Source organism: Triturus cristatus, chromosome 4_1 (genome assembly GCF_964204655.1).
Source record: "Triturus cristatus chromosome 4_1, aTriCri1.1, whole genome shotgun sequence".
NCBI lineage: Eukaryota > Metazoa > Chordata > Amphibia > Caudata > Salamandridae > Triturus > Triturus cristatus.
The window spans coordinates 750,555,346-750,577,780 of NC_140585.1; the positions used below are offsets into that span (position 1 = coordinate 750,555,346).

The following is a 22,435-nucleotide window of genomic DNA, read 5'->3' on the forward strand; positions in this document are numbered from 1 at the left end:
CATCCATTTACATTCACGTGTGTTTAAAACTAGCTGGATGTGTCCTCCCCTGATGCCCAATGTGACTTTTTCTAGGACAACCCATTTAATGCTTTCCGGTGATTGTTTGACTCTCTGGAAATGCTTTACCCGGGGTGCCCCAACCACTCCACATCTCGCTCTACTGCAGTGTTGTAAAACCCGTGCATTTACTTTTTTACGGAAGAGGGTTGTGAACTGGGCTTCCTGTCCGATTTGGAATTCAAGTTTCTTAACCAAAAACAACCACGCCTACCGCCAATATACACCTTACCCAAGGTGCACAAAGATATCGAACACCCACCTGGACGACCAATAGTTTCTGGCTGCAGCTCACTGCTAGAACTTCTTTGCAAATATGTTGATTTCTTCCTGAAGCCTATCGCAGAATCAACTAGATCCGACCCAAGAGATACCATTCAGACCATTAGGCTGGTGGACAATCAAGCATTTGACCCCACGCACCAACGCCTGGTGACTCTAGATATTGTATCATTATATACAAGCATCCCTCAGCGGCCAGCCTTGGAGGTCATGCATACAGTCCTGAACAAGAGACCTGCAGCCACACTGGTACCTATGGATTTTATTATTAAGCTCCTGGAGATTGCTATGATGCACAGTTTCTTTTTCTGTCAAGGGGAGTACTACCTGCAAACGAAGGGCGTGGCCACGGGCGCTAGCTTCGCACCGGACCTGTTCATCATGTACATGGACCATTTTGAGAGCACCTTTTTGTTCAATGAAAGTAATTCATACCACGATCATATAACCTTATAGAGACGTTACATCGACGACGTCCTGGTCATTTGGACGGGTAACTCTATTGAACTGGACACTTTCTTTTTGTGGCTGAATCAGCGGTCCAATTACATCAAATTCACTATGCACTCAGACTCCAGTACAATTGATTTTTAGGATATCTCCATCAAAGCAGAGAATAACCTACTATACACAACTCTATCCAGGAAGCCGACAGAGCAGAATTCTTTATTGAGATACAACAGTCACCACCCTAGAGGATTGCGTGATAATTTGCACTTTAGACAATTTCTGAGGATTCGCCGGAATTGCTCATGCAAGGAGGACTACCTGACAGAATCAAAAAGCCTTATGGATCGCCTCATAGAAAGGGGCTATCCAAAAAGGTTGGTAAAACGTGCCTGCAAAAGAGCTTGATTCAACCCAAGGGAAACCTTACTCACGGCAAAGACATGCAATAAGGATTTGAGTAACAGAATTATATGTGTTACCACCTTTTGCACCCGCAGCCATGCGATTAGACAAATTGTAAACCACTACTGGAAGCTCATCTCGGATGACCTGGAACTGGCTGAACCACCCATGCACTCCTTTAAGAAAGGAAAGGGCATACGAGATCATGTGGTCCGCTCTCTCAGAGACACCCCCGGCACCTTCTATTCAGACCCTTTGGCATCTTCCAGAAATAACAGGCCATTACAAATGTGGACACTGTAAGGCATGCAGTCTAACCATCCAGACCCAACAACTGAATTACAAACACCATGTAATTGATCCCAAAGCTCACACAAATTGCAACACATTGGATGTTATTTACGCCATTATCTGTCCGTTTGATATGATGTACATAGGACAGACACGTCAAATAGTAAAAGCACGGGTTTTGCAACACTGCAGTAGAGCGAGATGTGGTGTGGTTAGGGCAACCCTGGTAGAACATTTCCAGAGAGTCAAACATTCACCGGAAACCATTATATGGGTTGTTCTAGAAAAAGTCACATTGGGCATCAGGGGAGGAGACATCCAGCTAGTTTTAAACACACGTGGATGCACTCCCTAGACACCATCCATAATGGGTTAAAGGAGCTGGGTACTAGCAGTGCCCAACTATCATGCCTTACTAGCGAGTGAATGCGTCAGTTGACTGTACCCTGATCATGTCACATATCAGGATACTGACCTACCTGCGTTCTCACATTAGAATCTATGTACAATGATTAATTCCTTGGTTAATCTGACCAAGGGACCCGTAGGGCATTGCACCGCCGGCCCGACGAGGAGCAACCGCCAGATGATGAAGCATGACATCCTTCGGGGTGTGTGAGGGCAACAAGAGACAATTTATGCCTCCCCCCACCTCAAGTACCAAGTCCCTGACCTAATTTCTCCTTCTTTCTCACCCCTGACCCTATTGTGTGTGTAGGTTGTTCTTCGACCACACTCACCACGAAACAGTGCCTCCTGTGTGATTACCTAATCTGACCAACAGCCAACTGTCTATTTAATTTCACAAGAGCTCCAAGGTTTTCCCATGAAGCATACAGACGGTATGCACAGTGCCGATGTCAGCACTACATAAGGTATGTGGGAGCTTACCCACTCGGTGTTTAACCAAATGCTTGCGCTTTGTTTGCCTGCCAATAATTGTACATGTGAAGGATCCGTTATGAATGCCAGCCTAATTTAACCATCACTCATGTTACTTCATTGTTGTACGACGCAAGCGGGTTCAATCTACAGCCATAATGAACTCATCATGTAGTTTATGTGTAAATGTATTTTCGTGTCACCAGAGCGCATAAAAATTAATTCTTGCGAAATGTTATTTGCGAAATGTTACACACAGTTTACTATGGACAGTAACGACCATTTGGCTTGAGCTACATTATCGACCCATGCATGCGAAATCGAGAGCCATAATGAACCCACCATGAGGTTTACGTGCAAATGCATTTTCCTGGTCAGCCGGAACGCAAAAAATATTCATTCTTGCGAAATGTTGTGTGGAAATGTCACATGCGGGCGAAATCTACAGACAGAATGAACCCATCATGAGGCTTTTGTGTAAATGTATTTTCTTGTCACAGGAACGCAAAAGTATTCATTTTTACGTAATGTCATTTGGGAATGTTACATGCAGTTTAATTTGCGTACTCCACAAGCACTCTGCACAGCAGTCAACATTTGGCTTAGGCTATGGCCTTTTTTATTCATTAACCTTACATGCCTCCTTTCGGCCGAGCCATATTCCACAGGCAGCTTCACTTATCCGGATAGCGCTCGGCTCCCCCACTGGGTTCATTCACAAGCCTAGTCAGGCGAGAACAGCACTTAGCGGCTGTCCGCCGAACGTGGCGCGTGCACACTTCTGCCCTCGGAAGTCGGTATCTGAACGTGCTCAGTGTTCCGTTTGCAAGTCAGCGAACGGACATGTTTTTCGCCTCGAGGTATGTTTCTTTCCTCCGCTCCCAGACACTATTTTAATAATAGACTTCAGTCAACACCGATGTTGGTGGAGAGCCTAATTATTTTCCATTTTTTGCTTTTATTACTAGATACATACAGCATCTTGTCACCCAAAAATGTACAAGACTGCATTTACCAATGAAAGAAAAAGTGGCAAATTCCAAAGAGCCTCCTATACCTACATGGAGACAGTGTCGCCGGAACCTGAGGAGTGTACAACTAGGAAACGGAAGGTCTAAAATGCATCAAGTTCGAAGGGATCCCTTCAGGACGAGTGGGAATTAGAACTAAGTGCACTTCGGAAATACACAAATAACAAGTATTAAAACTTGTAAAAATATTTTTTATCTTAGCCATTCAAATCGTCAGACCTAATAAAATGCGTGTGCAATGTATGAGTGAGACTGTTTCAACTGAGACACAGTGAACACTGGCATTAACGTTTCCCTTCAGCAGAATCTAGCGACATACGGAGTATTTTGTATTTCTGAGGCTATACACATTACACAAATGTATAATTTATTGTACAGTGATCACTAAGGGACTTGACTGGTGCAGAGCGCATGTGGTATTTGAGGGCTTACAACTTTAACTGTCACCGTCTCTATTCCATATCTAGCCTCTGTGAGTGTGTCAGTGTTATAAGGAAATGGATCGGGATTTGTGTTTTTATTTTAAAAAGGAATTAAAATTGCTTTCTTATAGGTTTTCTGGGAGCCCCAGCAATTACCTGACTTGTTAAGAAAGATGATCAAAATCCTATTCTGGATAAGAGAGATTACTCTACCAATAACACATAATTTAACTGAATGATGTGAACTGCAAATTAACACAAATGAGCTGTTGAGAAGTGTCATATAGGTTTGGGGTGGGTAGTCTATTTTAGATTTCGCATGGAAAAAGCTTTTGTTTCTGTTTACAAACAATTCTTGATATGCTTTCAGAAATTAGCAGCTAAGTGCTGGAAAGACTCATTCATATGTGCCCACTGTGTGCTGGTCCTTCAATTACAAGAACATTTAGTTGAAGTCACTGAACTGAAGCAAATAGAAAAAAAGTAATTAAAATGTTGAAAGATACAATTATTATCACAGTCCAGCATTTATCAGTGGCTATAGGACCGCCATAATAAACGGCCTTCTGCTGGCAACACTGATGGCCAGTACATTTGGTGTCAGTATTACCTCATCAATGGGTTTGGACACGCCAATAGTCAAGCAGAGAGAACGAATTGCACATCGGTGGCACCAGGAAGGCCAGTTTAACATTCAATGTGTTTGAAACAATTGCCTTGATGCCATCCATTTTCTTCCCCACTCAACTACTGTGAAGAAAGTTACCATTGAAACCTCGGTGACTTTCTTTTGCCTCTAAATCATACTTTCCACTTTCATATCAATCTTTCAACTACAATGGGGAATTCAAAAGATGTATTACATTCTACAATATATTAATAATACAATCTGAATATTTTCTCGATTAATTCATCCAGTTAACTGTTTCCTGCCTGCCTTGAGGTACTTCATAGAAAAGTGAACACTAAAGGAAAAGATCAAAAATATCTATTGTGGTTTTGGGAAGCTTAGCAAGGATAATCACTAAAGACATCGCTGAATTTGGGCGGAAAACAAAATGTGACTGATTATCCTGACCCACTACGCCTAGCATCATGACTATGTTCATGAAAGCAAGCAAGCAATTGTTCTTAATTAGGGTGATCGAACTGGAAAAACGTGTTTACCTGTAGAAATTGCATCACAGCCATGATCAAAAAGTTCTCCTAGGGGGGTGCTGGTGTTTGTTCTTCTGGCTTGCTTCCCATCAATAGCATCCAGTGACTGGTAAATAAAAAGCCCAGCTGCACACAGCAGAAATACCCAACATGGTGCCTGAAGGAAAAGAAAGCGCTTTCAGTATCAGATGAAAGGGCAAACATATTTTGCATGGTTAACTTCAAATGATACAAGTCCAGTTTAAGGCAACTTTTCATTTTGATGGGCATCATGACAGTCATAACTCAAGAAGGAGGGAGTAGGTTGTGGAATTACAAACAATGCAAGCTAGAATAGTGGTGGGGTAACAATCTACCTCTTCCTTGTACGTGTTCTGGGGTTCAGTGGGTATACATGACCTTTTGAGAGTCAGAAGATAACTTATATGTATGTAATTAGCAATACTTATAAGCAGGGTCAATGGAATTATGCTACAGGGAAGGACTACATTATGTGGCAGAGCTGACTAAATTATGGGGCAAGAAATAAAATTATGTGGTGTAATGTGGCACATTTTGTGACAGTACTACTTCATTAGTTTGCCATTTTTATACATGTTAACACTGTCTGGGCAACATTAGTACCAGTTTAGCACCCAAATATATCAATAGGCAGCAGAAAGATGAGCAGTCAACCTTTACAAAGAGCCTTCCACTGAGCTGCAACATGAGTTGCCGCATTTTTGGTAACTTTTGATGCATACGAGCTAAAAATTAAAAAAATTATGTGAAAATGTGCATATTATACAGCAGATGATGGACTATGTGGCGCATGCTGCAAATCCATATTTATGCAGAAAATGCCGCAGCTGAAATCTCCTTTAAAATTGTATCCAATTTCGCCTGAGCAGATTTCATGGAACCTGTTGTGCTGGAGGATCCATGCAATGACCAAGCGGTCAGACCCTTCGGTCCCCATGGCTGTCTTAGGCTTTATAGGTGCTTTGACTATCACTTCATAGGGTGATGCACTAGCCCACCTCATCCAGTGATGAACCCATGCAAATGAAAGCCACAAGGTCACAGAAACTCCCAGTCATCCTATCCGCCATCAACCTAAACATCTCAATGGAACCTTTTGGGGCAGCATCAATATCCACCAACATTCTGTTGATGCTCTCCAAGCTCATGATATCCAGTGACCTAAATTTGCTACACTTGCATCTTTAATGGTTTGTCAGGATTTAATTAAGAATGCTTCACAGTAACCACCAGCAACAAACAACCACAGGTTCAAGGCTGACTTCCCAAAATGACCCTTATTAGGTTATCCCAAGATGACACCAATTAAAAAACAAGCATTGGCAAAGCCAATAGGTCTCGCCATTGTTAGGGGGGGCATTTGGTTTTGGCAATGCTTGTTCCTGATGATACGGTTTAGCATCAGCAAAAAGAAAACCAGACTTTGCGATTGGCCGTGTACATACCCACACCATCCCCACCTAAATAAATTAAACGATTTTAACATAAATCATTCACCAGTCCAAATATTAACATTGAAAATAGGGATAATGCTGACTCAAAATACTGTAACATAGCACATCGCTACTACAAGCTAACTCCAGACAGGCTTGGCTTTCAGGACAGACAGAGTAGAAATAAAGAACGTGTTACTTAGACAGTTCTGAGATTTAGCGTTGAGCAATTATTCAACACTTTTTAGATCCTGAGAGCCACTAGAAAGGTACGATATTCAGAAAACACGTTGGCTTCAGTATTAAAAGTTTATGGCTAGCTAAGAAGCGTATGAGGGTGCTGCAAAACAACGAAGACTGGGGCACAGGTCTACAAATCTGCACACTGAAGTCAAGGCTGGTGCTGGGAGGTCTGAGGATCAAGGCTGCTCAGAGAACTTACAGAGCTACAGCAGCTGGGAAGTCTACTCACACTTTATCCAAGCCCCGTACGGAGCCCGGGGAACATGTTAATGTTAGCACTAAGAGGCATTTCAGACTTTCTTTTTTTTGGAAACATATACAACAGACATGAAAAAGTAATAAGTAAAAGTGCCGCCTTCACAGGGTATTATGCACGTGTGGGAAAAAAAGCCTAAGCAAAAAATGACCGTTCCCAAAAATACATTTTAAAAAAGCATAAAATAAAACCACAAATGAAAGCAGAGATTGATCCACCAGCCTTGAACTGGAGCCGACTGCTTTTTAGGCAGAAGTGCAAGTGTTCAAATAAAATGCCGGCACAGTGAAGCGAGTTAATGGTTGAATTCGGCAGACGTGTTGGCCCCATACTGTCATGGGCTAAAGCAAAATTTGAATGGCATTTGACTAGACTAATAGCTAACAGCCGCTGACCGAAAGCCCCTGCATGTTTGTGTGTGTATATTACTATTTTTGTGCTAAACCGCGAAGATGGTGAGATAGCAAAAGCTGTCCTTGTGCCAGCGTAACTGTCACTATTTACGTCAAGGTGAGTCTTTTTCTACCTATTCCAAATAAACCTTTCCATGCATACTTATTAAAGGCAGTTGGCTTTCCCACGGCAACGACTTTGCCCTTTGTTAGACCTGTCAGCCCTTTGGGTGGTCCCTCCTCATCATTATTTATTTTGTCCCACTTTTGCCTCAAACCCTGTTAGAATTTTTCCTTTTTGGGAACCACCAGACTTTTTAGTGTTGATGCAGGGTCAGGGAGCCATTTTCCCTACCCCTGGAACTTCTGTCTGAGGGCCTGAGACACAAAATGGTGGCCACCCATTGTCACCTGTGACATCACTGGAACCTACTAGTACCTTCCAGAACATTCTAGAACCCTGGGACAGAGGGAGGCAGGTTTGGAATGTTGGGAAACCATCTCAGGTTGACAGATGGCAGTTGGCACCTGACTGGTGAAGGGAGAGCAGCAAAAACCTGAAGGAGGAAGGAGTGAGGCAGCAGGGGTGGAAACTTGTGCCTGGAGTGGGGACCATAAACCCACCCTCGATACTAGTCCCTACTGACTGAGCCCAACCTGGAGCCCTGTGTGGGATAAAGTCAAGAAGAACCAACACACGGACCTGAACAGCCGGAACTGGCCTTGGAAGTGAAGAACAGCAAGTTCCTGACCTGTTTATTGGTTTCCCTGGAGTCCGACGTCGAGAAGCCTAGAGACCTGGGGCCGGAGGTGGAGAAGCGGCGCTGACTGGAAAGCAGACGTCGTACCCGGAGCCACCAGAGGTCGAGAGAGGGCGCCGACGGAGGTCGTGGAGAGTACCAGAGGTCGAGGAGGGAAGACACCTGAGGTCGAGTGTGCGGCGTCGACGGGGGAGTGAAGTCCGCCCTCCGGAGTCGCCGGAGACCGAGGTGAAGCGTACCGGAGGTCGGGAGTGGAGATCGCACTCCGGAGCCGCCGGGACCAAGGAGAATCGTGCCGGAGGTCGGGAGTGGAGATCGCACTCCGGAGTCGCCGGAACCGGAGGAAAGGAGCACCGGAGGTCGGGAGTGGAGATGGCACTCCAGAGTCGCCGGAACCGGAGGAAAGGAGCACCGGAGGTCGGGAGTGGAGGTCGCACGCCGGAGACACCCGGAAGTGGGGAGACCGACATCGAGCCGAGGCCGCCGCCGACATCGATCCGGAACCGCCTCACGGCGTCAACAGGAACTGACATCGAGCCGAGGCCGCCGCCGACATCGATCCGGAACCGCCTCGCGGCGTCGACAAGAACTGACATCGAGCCGAGGCCGGCTAGCGACATCGAACCGGAACCGCCACACGGCGTCGACACGACTCCGGCGGAGTCGGAAGTTCATAAAGAGGGCAGTAAGTGGAATAGAGGGCGCCTAAGGCCCTGTGGAGCCCTAAGAGACCATCCTAGGGGCTAGAGAGGTGTTAGGACCAGCCTGGGAGTGCCAGGGGTGGACTGAGACTGATACAGTGACCTGTGTGGGGGGGGTTGTGTAGGTTGGGAGAGCCAGATTCCTAGATTACCCTTGACCTACCTCAGTTTTAGCCTCAGCCTTATCCAAGCTAGGTGAGACACCCTCAGGCCATCCACATAACCACAAGCTGTGATTGGGCCGAATCAACCCATAGTACCTCACAAATGTGACCTGATTTGAAAGTGTACTGATGGCTTATATTTATTGAGAGTATTGTATTCTTTGTATTTATCCTATTTATTGTCTCACAGTATTTATTGTCTTACAGTATTTATTGTCTCACAGTATTTATTCCCTCGCAGTATTTATTTGCCTATGTATTTTATGCACATCTATTTATTCATTGATTATTTATGATCTGAGCTTATTTATTTGACCTACCCTTTTTACAGAAGAAGCTTTGTGTACTGTAAGTGTGTTATTATTTATTTAACCTGCAACTAAGAGAAAACAAGATAAACACAGAGATATTTTCATAAATTTTTACGGTGTAGAGTCGTTTTTGGAACGGATGAACGCATGGTTATTGTGAGGGTGTGACGTACGCTTAACACGGTGCCTTCCTTACCGCTCGAGCCAAGCTACCACAGTGTGTGTTGGGAAAAACCGGGTGACTGCTAACCTCGGTTGCCCGGGGTTTTCTAACATAATTGGTGTTCAGCGGTGGGATAGAGCTGTGCCTGCGTCCACTCGACAATAACTGTGGGTAGTCCATAAGCCTACACCGGGAGTTTTCTCAAAGCGGACTTCCTAATTCTGAGTTTTGTTTTTTCAAAATTTACTCTGGTGGTGGGAGGAGGTATTACAAAAGGTACCCCCCTGCATAGCTTCTGTAAACACCTGTTCTTTATTCTGAGTGGGCAAAATGGAGTTTGTGCTGGAAGATGTGGAAGCTTACACTGTGGCCCAACTCAAAGGGTTTTGTGAGAGAGAGGGGGTGTATTGTACCCCCCCAGGTGCAAAGAAAGGTGAGCTCCAAACCAGCTTGAGGGCTTGGGGGGAGGCACGACGAGAAAGTAAGGCTGAAAGGGAGGACAGGGATGAAGAGCCTGCTAGCGAGGGGGCTGGGTTGTACCAACTTGAGGTGGGGAACCTAGTAGCGGGGCCCAGAACCATTTCCAGGAAGGGCAGCACTGTCTCTAGCGGTGGCTTATCTGAAGCAGAGTTAACTGACCGGAGGGAGAAAAGACAGCTCACATGGAAGTTAGCGGAGCTGGAGAAAGAAAAGGAGGAACGGAGGATGGCTCACGAGTTGAGGCTCAAGGAGATGGATCTCCAGATCTTACGAGTCGGGGCACAAACTGTTCCTAATGGTGGCAGCAAAGACCGAGAGATCACCAGGGAACCCAAACCCTATCTGCCAAAAGACATAGTAGCTAGCTATAGTGCAGGGGATGATATTGCCAAGTGGCTAGCGGCCTATGAGGTCTCTTTAAGGGCCCATGGGGTTCCAGAGAAGTACTGGGGAGGGGGATTGTACAAGTACATGCCTCCAGCTGGTAGGGATGCATTATTGGCCCTAGAGCAGGATGAGCAGACCCACTACCCCACCATGAAAGTGGCGCTCGTAAGAAAGTTTGGACTAACACCCGAGAAGTACCGACAGAAGTTCCGGGGTAGCCACAAACTGGGCACACAGAATTGGGTGGATTTCCTGGATTATGCGAAGAAGGCATTAGAGGGTTGGATTCAAGGCAGTGAGGTGAGGGACTACGAGGGGTTGTTTGATTTAATGTTGAAGGAACACCTGCTCGAAAAATTTCTCCCTGAACTGCGTCAACACCTGGTGGATAGCAAGCTGACCAATCCCCGGAAGCTTGCTGAGGAGGCGGACTTTGGGCTAGTACCCGGGTGTCCACAAGGGGGACTGGAGGGGATACTCAAAAGGCCGGACAGGGCGCCCCCCAGAAGAAAGAGGGAGGGGAAAAGAAAAAGGAGTTCTCCAAAGGCCCCCAAAATAGTTTCCCAGGGAAGGGAACAGGATTCACCCCTAGGGCTAACCCACCCAGAAACCCTAATCCTGGCCAGAGTCAGCAGCCAAGGGTTGTCCATTGCTTCGAGTGCGGTGGCGTTGGACACTATAAGGGAGATGCGAAGTGCCCGAAAAGACCACCCCCTCCCATTGGAGGAAAGGCCCCCGGAGTAGTTAGTGCTCGGGGAGGAGATGCCCTTAACTAAGGGAAGGGAGTGGGCGGGTGTCACTTTAGTGTCCCTGGGAGAACGGGAGATGGTTCCTAAGATCCAGGTGCCCGCAAATACCACAAAGTATGGGCAGTGGGTCACCATCAACGGCCAAAGAGGGGAGGCTCTGAGAGACACAGGAGCCAGTATGACTATGGTACGTAGCCAACTGGTGTCTCCAGAGCAGGTAATTCCCGATGTACTCCACCCAGCTGCGATGGCTGACGGCAGAACAGGCCACTATCCGGTGGCCGAGGTTCCCTTTGAATGGGAGGGGGTTGCAGGTTCACTTCGAGTTGCCGTAAGCCCTGCCGTGCCAGTCGATTGTCTGCTGGGGAATGACATGGAGCACAATGCTTGCAAGGAGGTGGAATACCGGACTCATGCTGAGATGCTGGGTACACCTGACTGGGCCTGTGTCAGCACAAGGTCCGCGACTACCCGGAGGGGGAGTTCGTTTCGGCTGGAGCCTGGAACAAGGGCCCAGCCAGCTGCCGACCAAGGGAAGAACCGAGAACAGGAGGAGCCTGCCTCGGCATCCACGCCCCGTGTGACGGATAGGCCACCGGAGGTGGTGGACCAGGAGTCCGTGGTGGGGGATGTTACCAAACTGGAGGACCTACCCATCCCGGCCGAGTGGCACGTGGAGGGAGGGCCGACCAGGGAGGAATTCTGCAAGGGCCAGAGGGAGTGCCCTACCCTTGAGGGACTGAGGCGACAGGCCGAAGCCCAGGCAGCAGGGAACGTTGAGGGAAACTACAACGTTTACTGGGAGGATGGCCTCCTCTACAGTGAACCCAAGGCACCCCTACATGGATCGTCCCGAGCCTTAGTAGTCCCTCAACGTTATCGAGCCTTCCTACTGGAGTTGGCTCACGAGATCCCCTTGGCAGGACACCTAGGGCAAGACAAGACCTTCGCCCGTCTTGTCCCACACTTTTATTGGCTTCAAATGAAAGTGTCGTCCGACACCTACTGCCGGACATGTGTGTCTTGCCAAGCCAGTGGGAAAACAGGGGTGAAGCTGAAAGCTCCCCTGGAACCACTTCCTGTCGTTAGCACCCCCTTTGAAAGGGTGGGCATCGACATTGTGGGTCCGTTAGATCCACCTACTACAGCTGGTCACAGGTTTATCCTGGTTCTGGTGGATCATGCCACACGGTACCCAGAGGCAATACCTCTGAGGACCATTACCGCACCTGTTGTGGCTAGGGCCCTGATGGGAATCTTTACCCGAGTGGGTTTTCCCAAGGAAGTTGTGTCCGACAGGGGGACCAACTTCATGTCAGCGTACATGCGGGCAATGTGGAAGGAGTGTGGAGTGACATACCGGTTCACCACTCCTTACCACCCCCAGACCAATGGTCTGGTGGAGAGGTTCAACAAAACCTTGAAAGGCATGATCAGAAGTCTGCCTGAAAGCCTGCGGAGGAAATGGGACGTCCTCCTACCCTGTCTATTGTTTTCCTACAGGGAAGTGCCACAGAAGGGAGTGGGCTTCAGCCCCTTCGAGCTTTTGTATGGGCACCCTGTACGTGGACCTCTCAACCTGGTGAGAGACGGATGGGAAAAAACTCCCAGAAAGCTTCCCCAGGATGTGGTGAGCTACATGCTGGCCTTCCGGAGCCAAATGGCTAAGTTGTGGAAGCAAGCTTCTGACAACTTGGAAGCCAGCCAAGCAGTAATGAAGGCATGGTATGACCACAACGCTCACCCGGTGGAGTTGGAGCCTGGCCAGAAGGTGTGGGTGATCGAACCAGGAGAGCTTAGCGCCCTCCCGGATTGCTGGTCAGGACCCTTTGAGGTATTGGAGAAGAAGGGTAAGGCTACCTACTTGGTGGATCTTAAGACCCCTCGCCAGCCCCTACGGGTGCTGCATGCCAACCGCCTCAAACCCCACCACGAGAGGCCCGAAGTCATATTGATGATGGTGACTGACGGAGCAGAGGACGTGGAAAGCGAGCCTCTCCCCGACTTATTTGCGTCTCAAGAGAAGGATGGGTCGGTGGAGGGAGTGATTCTCTCCCCATCTCTAACTCCTGAACAGCAGGAGGACTGCCGCCAGGTCCTGGGACAGTACTCTTCGTTGTTCTCCCTTGTTCCGGGTAGGACTCAACGGGGCGTCCATGATGTGGACACAGGAGACAGCCCACCTGTGAAGTCCAAGATCTACCGAATGTCAGACAAGGTGAAGGCCAGCATTCACAGTGAAGTCACTAAGATGCTGGAGCTAGGAGTGATCGAACCTTCCAGCAGCCCCTGGTCCAGTCCGGTGGTGTTAGTACCAAAAGCTGCACCACCGGGTGCCCAACCGGAACTGAGGTTCTGTGTGGACTACCGGGGACTGAACTCAGTAACTAAGACTGATGCTCATCCGATCCCGAGGGCGGATGAATTGATTGACCGGCTGGGAGCTGCCCAATATCTAAGTACCTTTGACCTTACTTCGGGGTACTGGCAGATCTCTCTGACTGATGGAGCAAGGGAAAGGTCAGCCTTCTCCACGCCCAATGGCCACTACCAGTTCTGTGTGATGCCCTTTGGGCTCAAGAACGCACCTGCCACGTTTCAGCGTCTGGTGAACCAGATCCTCACTGGAATGGAGAGTTTCTCTGCTGCTTATCTGGATGACATAGCCGTCTTCAGTAACAGCTGGGAGGATCACTTGCGTCACCTGCAAGCTGTTCTCCAGGCCCTGAGACAAGCTGGATTGACGATCAAGGCCAGTAAATGCCAGATCGGGCAGGGGTCGGTAGTGTACCTTGGACACTTGGTGGGTAGGGGAGCGGTGCAACCCCTCCAGGCGAAAATCGAGGCTATCATGGCCTGGGAACCCCCCAAGACCCAGACTGAGGTCCGAGCTTTTCTGGGCCTCACGGGATATTACCGCCGCTTCGTGAAGGGATACGGTACCATTGTAGCCCCCCTCACGGAGCTCACGTCCAAGAAACAACCTCGACGGGTAGTCTGGACGGAGGCTTGTCAGCAGGCCTTTGTGAGACTGAAGCAAGCCATGTGCGAGGCCCCGGTCTTAAGGGCCCCAGACTTTTCCAAGGAGTTCATTGTCCAGACGGATGCATCGGAACATGGCATTGGGGCAGTATTATCGCAACTCAATGAAGAGGGTCTGGATCAACCCGTGGTCTTCCTATCCCGGAGACTACTTCCCAGGGAACAGAAGTGGAGTGCAATAGAGCGTGAAGCCTTTGCAGTGGTATGGGCTCTGAAGAAGTTGCGGCCATACCGGTTTGGCTCGCACTTCCTGGTTCAGACCGACCACAGACCCCTTCGTTGGCTGATGCAGATGAAGGGGGAGAATCCCAAGTTGCTAAGGTGGTCTATCTCCCTACAGGGAATGGACTTTCAGGTGGAACATCGGCCTGGAGTGGACCACGCCAATGCAGACGGTCTCTCAAGGTATTTCCGCCTTAGTGATGAGAACTCCCAAGGGGTTGGGTAGCTCTCCCCACTTTCAGCTGGGGGGGGACGCATGTTAGACCTGTCAGCCCTTTGGGTGGTCCCTCCTCATCATTATTTATTTTGTCCCACTTTTGCCTCAAACCCTGTTAGAATTTTTCCTTTTTGGGAACCACCAGACTTTTTAGTGTTGATGCAGGGTCAGGGAGCCATTTTCCCTACCCCTGGAACTTCTGTCTGAGGGCCTGAGACACAAAATGGTGGCCACCCATTGTCACCTGTGACATCACTGGAACCTACTAGTACCTTCCAGAACATTCTAGAACCCTGGGACAGAGGGAGGCAGGTTTGGAATGTTGGGAAACCATCTCAGGTTGACAGATGGCAGTTGGCACCTGACTGGTGAAGGGAGAGCAGCAAAAACCTGAAGGAGGAAGGAGTGAGGCAGCAGGGGTGGAAACTTGTGCCTGGAGTGGGGACCATAAACCCACCCTCGATACTAGTCCCTACTGACTGAGCCCAACCTGGAGCCCTGTGTGGGATAAAGTCAAGAAGAACCAACACAAGGACCTGAACAGCCGGAACAGGCCTTGGAAGTGAAGAACAGCAAGTTCCTGACCTGTTTATTGGTTTCCCTGGAGTCCGACATCGAGAAGCCTAGAGACCTGGGGCCGGAGGTGGAGAAGCGGCGCTGACTGGAAAGCAGACGTCGTACCCGGAGCCACCAGAGGTCGAGAGAGGGCGCCGACGGAGGTCGTGGAGAGTACCAGAGGTCGAGGAGGGAAGACACCTGAGGTAGAGTGTGCGGCGTCGACGGGGGAGTGAAGTCCGCCCTCCGGAGCCGCCGGGACCAAGGAGAATCGTGCCGGAGGTCGTGAGTGGAGATGGCACTCCGGAGTCGCCGGAACCGGAGGAAAGGAGTACCGGAGGTCGGGAGTGGAGATCGCACTCCGGAGTCGCCGGAACCGGAGGAAAGGAGCACCGGAGGTCGGGAGTGGAGATGGCACTCCGGAGTCGCCGGAACCGGAGGAAAGGAGCACCGGAGGTCGGGAGTGGAGGTCGCACGCCGGAGACACCCGGAAGTGGGGAGACCGACATCGAGCCGAGGCCGCCGCCGACATCGATCCGGAACCGCCTCACGGCGTCAACAGGAACTGACATCGAGCCGAGGCCGCCGCCGACATCGATCCGGAACCGCCTCGCGGCGTCGACAAGAACTGACATCGAGCCGAGGCCGGCTAGCGACATCGAACCGGAACCGCCACACGGCGTCGACACGACTCCGGCGGAGTCGGAAGTTCATAAAGAGGGCAGTAAGTGGAATAGAGGGCGCCTAAGGCCCTGTGGAGCCCTAAGAGACCATCCTAGGGGCTAGAGAGGTGTTAGGACCAGCCTGGGAGTGCCAGGGGTGGACTGAGACTGATACAGTGACCTGTGTGGGGGGGGTTGTGTAGGTTGGGAGAGCCAGATTCCTAGATTACCCTTGACCTACCTCAGTTTTAGCCTCAGCCTTATCCAAGCTAGGTGAGACACCCTCAGGCCATCCACATAACCACAAGCTGTGATTGGGCCGAATCAACCCATAGTACCTCACAAATGTGACCTGATTTGAAAGTGTACTGATGGCTTATATTTATTGAGAGTATTGTATTCTTTGTATTTATCCTATTTATTGTCTCACAGTATTTATTGTCTTACAGTATTTATTGTCTCACAGTATTTATTCCCTCGCAGTATTTATTTGCCTATGTATTTTATGCACATCTATTTATTCATCGATTATTTATGATCTGAGCTTATTTATTTGACCTACCCTTTTTACAGAAGAAGCTTTGTGTACTGTAAGTGTGTTATTATTTATTTAACCTGCAACTAAGAGAAAACAAGATAAACACAGAGATATTTTCATAAATTTTTACGGTGTAGAGTCGTTTTTGGAACGGATGAACGCATGGTTATTGTGAGGGTGTGACGTACGCTTAACACGGTGCCTTCCTTACCGCTCGAGCCAAGCTACCACAGTGTGTGTTGGGGAAAACCGGGTGACTGCTAACCTCGGTTGCCCGGGGTTTTCTAACACCCTTGCTCCACATGTACAGCATTAAAACACTGTACAAAGTTCAAACCTAAATAAATGGCATTCCCACAATTCCCAAGATGAGTCATTTGGCAGAGAATACGCTTAGATGTATTTACTAGACAGCACCGGAACGCTGCAAAAGAGCTCAGAACGGTTGAATACGAACCCTGGAAAATATTTTGTTCGCCCTGGAGTAGCTTGAACACGTGCAAGAAACCCTGGAGCAAAACAGTCCAGGAAGCAGATGAATTCACAGCTTTTACCCTGCAGCACTGACTGATGAAAACAGCTATTATTTACCCCTTCTTTGTCAAAAGACAGGATTCCCTCCCAGTCGCCGACATCGTTTATCCTTTGGCATTCACACCTAAGCCTTATTTTTAATGAAATACAATAGATCAGCTGGACGTGAAGGGCCAGATTAGCCTCCTTGCTGCAGACACACACACACAGGTAAGCAATGGTAAAAGAAAAAGGACGGCATTTCCAGGCAATAGACCTAATTGTAGAACTACAAACGAATGCACACGGAAAGGGAGGGGGTGGTGGGACGGGGTAATTCTCTCACTTTGAAGTCAGAGAAAGTAAATTAAAGCGGCCCCTTGAAAACAGCATCTGCCATTCTATGTGAGGAGATAAACAAGAATAACAGTCCTGTTTACAGAACTCGGAGCTACAGAAACCATTGAGCACTCGTGTGAAATGCTCTTAGATAAAGGGAAAATAGTCCCTAAACAAATGCTACAATAGAACAAGCAGAAGGCTACAAGTAATGGGACGCTGCTCTGTGGGAGTGAACAACCAATGAAAAGGAGAAACAAATCGGAAAGATTAACCACTTGGAAGGAGGGATTTTTTAAGGACACTGAAAGAAACATGTGAAAAGAAATATGCGGGCAGTAAGCCCATAAAGTATATACAACACGTCTTGAAGAAACAGCACAAGCTCGGTCTACGCTCGACATAACTAAGATTCAACCTCAATACAGACCAATTTACCAAAAAACATAAAACAGCCACATTATGAGCAACAGCAGTACATGCTTTCCTCACAAAGAAAAGTCGAATCACCAAAAGCTGTTGTGCAAAACACTGCCACAAAGTGGTACAACCTGATAAGAAGTAGTCCCAAGTCTTTAAAATAAAACAAATACAGCACAAGCAGGAGCTGTGCAAGGTACTCTCGCTCAAAACATGAACAGTATTGACAGCACACTGCAGACGATTCACTCACAAAACTGATAAAGCAGGGAAAGAAAGAAGCGATGCAACCCGCCTCCACAAAAATGATGCAGTAGGGGAAGCAAGGAATAATGAAAGTGTCTCTTGCAAAATACAAATATCTCTGGTAGCACAAGTGCACATAGGCAGACTGAAAGTTAACTTCATAAGGCGAATGCTAAGCAGGTGCTGGGCACACTTCCTTTTTAGGTCGAGGACTACCGGTCTGCCGAAAGGCAGAACCGGAAGTCAGAGATTTAATGACTTGGAGAAGAGGGGCTTGAACCCGCCCCTCTTCTCCCCTGTTCTCCATTAGCTGGCCTCTTGAATGCTGGCCAGCCATTGGAGAAGAGGTCAGTCATTCCAAACAGGCCCTGTCCTTTTCGGATCGGGGGGCGTGTTTTTTGCAAGAAGTCTCAAGAAGGAGACAACAGCAAAACACGCCCCTGAATCCGAAAAGGACGCTGCCTTTCTCCGAGGCATTTCTGCTCTGCCTCGGAGAAAGGCGGTGGTGTGCCTTTTGCTCTGCCTTGTTTTTCATTTCGAAATGGGCTCTCATTGTACAACTCGTAACAGCCCCACCCCCAGACTTCCAGATGTCGCTTGCATTGGTAACTACGGTGGTGGGCAAAGCCAGGCCTTGTCACTGGCTGGACGTGTATTGTCTGTCTGGTAGCGTTCTAACTCTCTAGACCCCACGCCATCTCCCTGAATTAACTGTGGACTGATCGACTTCGCTTGTAAGTGCTGAAATGGTATACTAGAGCAGAATTTTGAGCGCAACAGTACGGTTACGCCGCGGGGCACCAGTGGCACCAGACTGGTTCTCTGAGACAGAGCTCAAAAGTCCCCAACATGATACATCCGTAGTTAGTCCGGAACTGCGTCAAAGAAAGCACTCCCAGCTCCGTCCACAGAACCGTCAATGAGTTCTGGTTCCAGATGGCGTGTGGGACCTGCACTTTGCACCTCCTTCGAATTTCACTTCCAGCTGGTCCGATGAAAGTTATCCAGGCTTGGAGACGCGCGTAATTTATGTCACCAGAGAGTTAACACGGGACTCGGGAGCTGAACACGGACGGTGCTCCCCGGTCTCGGTGATTGGCTGCAGGAGGCGCCGCCGGTGGTTGGCTGCTGCACTGTAACTAAGAGCCCTAGGAGGGAGACTGTTAGATGCAGACAGGAGCGAAATGAGAGAAAAAAATACTCCCTCCCTGAACGTCAAAGCTATTCATAGTGCTGCTGCTGCCAAACGATCATTAAATAGTAAAACGAGCAGGGAGGATTAAATCCATGCAGTTCGAGAAAATCGCACTGCATACGCGTCCATTTCGGCATATTAAAAAAAATAGGCGCTGGATATAATCTTTATCATAAGAAAAGCACGGGAACTGCTCCACACAGCCGCAGAGTATTTAAAGGGACAGTAACCGCACTGTGCTCCAAGGACAGCAACGCCGGAAATACACCTCTGAGAATCAGCGCCATTAAAGGGACAGTAAGGGCTTTAAGTGGGCCGGGTCCTGCCGGTGCTAAAAAGCAGGTGATGAGAGGAGTCACTATCGAACTCTCCTTTTTTGCCCTCATCCTCGGGGTGGGAAAAATACAACAACTCTGCAGCAGTACCACCCTTTGCTGCGTTTAATGTAACTTCAAAGAGACTCGTTATAGCTCTATCACAGTCTCACTGTTTCAGAACTGAAGCTTTTTTTAATGTTATCTACCAAGGCAAAGTTGTTGCTTATTTAGCTTTTGCGCCTAACAACTGACTTGTTGTGCGTGTAATGTTACTTGTTGTATTATTTATCTGGATGCGATGACAGAAGCAGCAAATTTACCTGTCCGGCGGCACACCATGCTAAACTCTCCAGAAGCAGTCAAGGGATTCAAAGCAGCACAGCCCAATTGATCACTCAAGTATATATCACAACAAGCATTTACAATGCAATGGTCTCGGCATTGGTAAAGTTAGAGCTATTGGCATTGCTCATGACATTATTTTTGTTTATGTTTTTGTTTTTAAAACATTTAACCCCTTCGACGCTTATGACGGAACGGTTCCGTCATGCACGTCGGTTGGGCTGTGCTTATGACGGAACCGTTCCGTCATGGCCCCGCCCGCGCTCGGAACCTTCAGCACCGCGCGGAAATCCGCTCAGCGCTGAAGGGGTTAAAGAAACGGCATTGTCATGAGCAATGCCAATAGCTCTAACTTTAACAATGCCGAGACCATTGCATTGTAAATGCTTGTTGATTTATGGCCACTCTTCTGCTGATTCAGGACCACTCCATAACAATTGTTATCATTCCCGTACCTACTGCTAAAGGTAACAAGCATTGGCATAGCCAATAGGTCTCGCCTTTGGAACCTTATAAGTATTTAGTTATACAGTACAATATCCTTGGTGCAACAACATCAACTGTTGCATGGCTAAACACTTATAAGGTCCCAAAGGCGAGACCTATTGGCTATGCCAATGCTTGGTTTTTTTTATGACACTAAACATTAACTTTCAGCAGCTTTACAACTAGCCTTCCTTTAGATGTTCTTCCTTCGGAAGAAATGCCTTTGAGACTGGAAGGAGTGCGGTTAATCCCGAAACAAAAATCACAAAATGTAAAAACAATCAGGTTTTTGAAAAAGGTATAGTCAGGTGCGAGTGTTCCAAGGAGGATATGATGTAAGCCCTTGTTACAAAAAATGGTTGATTCCAATAAGTGCTAAATTTGAGCCAGTGGTTTCCGGTGCTTGGCACAGGCACTTAATTGTCAACACCACAGGTATGACAGTCTGCCACATTGCGGCGCTGCTCATCTAATTTAGAGACGAGCAGAACAACGGTTGTTTATGAATACAATTACATTAAAAAGTACTAATACCTGCCTCCGCAGCCATTCCTTTAGTGTTGGGGACCTGGAATAATCGGAACTGTCGCACTTGCAGACAAGAGAGTTGTTTTGGTACCGTCATTGGTAGCAATGACGGGCAATGAGTAGTCAAAGTTGCAGTGGCCTCCTTGCCACGGCCCTGGCACTTAATATTTTATGAATTAAGCACCGATACCCATACACAAAGAATTGGTGATTCCAGGGCTTTAAGTTAGCCGGGTCCTGCCGGTGCTGAGTTTTAAAAAGTAGGTGCTGAGACGGATCTCTGTCTGGCTCTACAATTGTACCCTAACACTCGGAGTGAATTTTTTTTATTTCTGCAGCAGTATCACCCTTCATTGACTCCCTTTGATGCAACTGTTTTCACATTTTCATCATGTCAGAACTAGCATTTTCATTATTATATACAACAAAGCCGAAGTTGTTGCTTATTCATCTTATGCAACTAAGAACCACTGGACACATCCAACAGTCCTGACTTCTTGTCGGTGCAATGCTACTTATTTTATGCATGTGGATACAATGGCAGAAGCAGCAAAATACCAGTCGCACTATGCTAAGCACAGCTTTTTATCCTAGGTGTTTTAAAACACGCCCCTTAATTACACCAACCACGCCCATTTGAGAGACCCCCAGGTATTTCATCCCACTTAAAGCCCTGGGCGATTCCCATACAGAAAGGACACACCACGCACCGGCACAGAGAGGAGCAAGCTGAGGTTTATTTTCTCATTTCCATACACCAATGCACGTTTACAAATGGGCTGTATGTTAAGTTAAAGCTATAGATATTTTCTCTAGGATGAAAAAGCATCGAGCACAAAAAGTAAGCCCTCTATAAAAATGTAGACCGATCGGTACAGTACAGAGGTTCTCTCTACACAGGATCCCAAAAAGCAGAAGGCAAAATAATGGGGGGCTGTTTCAATCCTTAAAACGTAATTTGCTGCTAAATGGCAACTCTGTACTTTTTAAACTACATTCCGCTTCGAGTACCCATGAGCAATCAAAGTTAGTTTACACGAAACACATTAGTTTCGCGCAATACGTCATTTAGATTTGTAACTTTGCTAAATAATGCAATTAATAAAAATCCCCAGGCTGGAATCCGAAATAGCAAAACATTAACGCATGACAAATGTTAGACTTCTTGAAATTATCCAGACTCTCTGAATCAAGTCCACAAATAATATTGGTCACTCGGCTTTAGTCATTGCTGCAAACTGACATTCATGCTCAGTCTAAGCCAACTCCTACTGGCCTCGAGCCGTCTTCAGAATGATGGATGTAGAATGTGTAGTGAGAGTAAACAAGCGCACGCGCCTCGCGATGCAAGTTAAAACAAAAGGAGGCACGTCTGGCGAGTGGTGTGCGCGCACCATGACGAGAGAGGAAAGCCAGATGGTGCCTCTGCTCGTAATTGTGCGCGTAACCGCATGCTCAAGGCCAGCAAAAGCATGTGGTAGCACTTTGAAAACCCACTTACTAAATGTCTCGCAGAGCAACGCATGCGCTGGCTCAGGCGAGACCTAAAAACAGAGTTCTTAAAGCTGATTTTAGCAAAACATATTTTATACTGCAGGGCCTCCCTTACAGTCAACCTTGCAAGCAAAGATGGCCCCTCAGAGACATCTCTTCATACCTCATGTTCACACCATGTAAAGACACCCATTTTAGTGACATCTACCCATGCCCCTCGGCTGCTTAGACAACAAAGAGGGAGTGAAAGATAGAGCAAAAGAGAGAAAGAGGGAGACAG

General features: G+C 47.8%; 1 protein-coding gene across 2 annotated transcripts in view; it reads right to left on the bottom strand.

Moving 5' to 3' along the window:
- The window catches only part of CHPT1 (choline phosphotransferase 1), a 302,601-nt gene that overhangs the window by 221,839 nt on the left and 58,327 nt on the right, over window positions 1-22,435 (bottom strand). For both annotated transcript variants that reach the window (XM_085653266.1, XM_085653267.1), the window contains exon 2: window positions 4,988-5,135. In XM_085653266.1, the coding sequence (XP_085509392.1) occupies window positions 4,988-5,135 (148 nt within the window). The remainder of the gene's footprint in view (window positions 1-4,987; window positions 5,136-22,435) is intronic.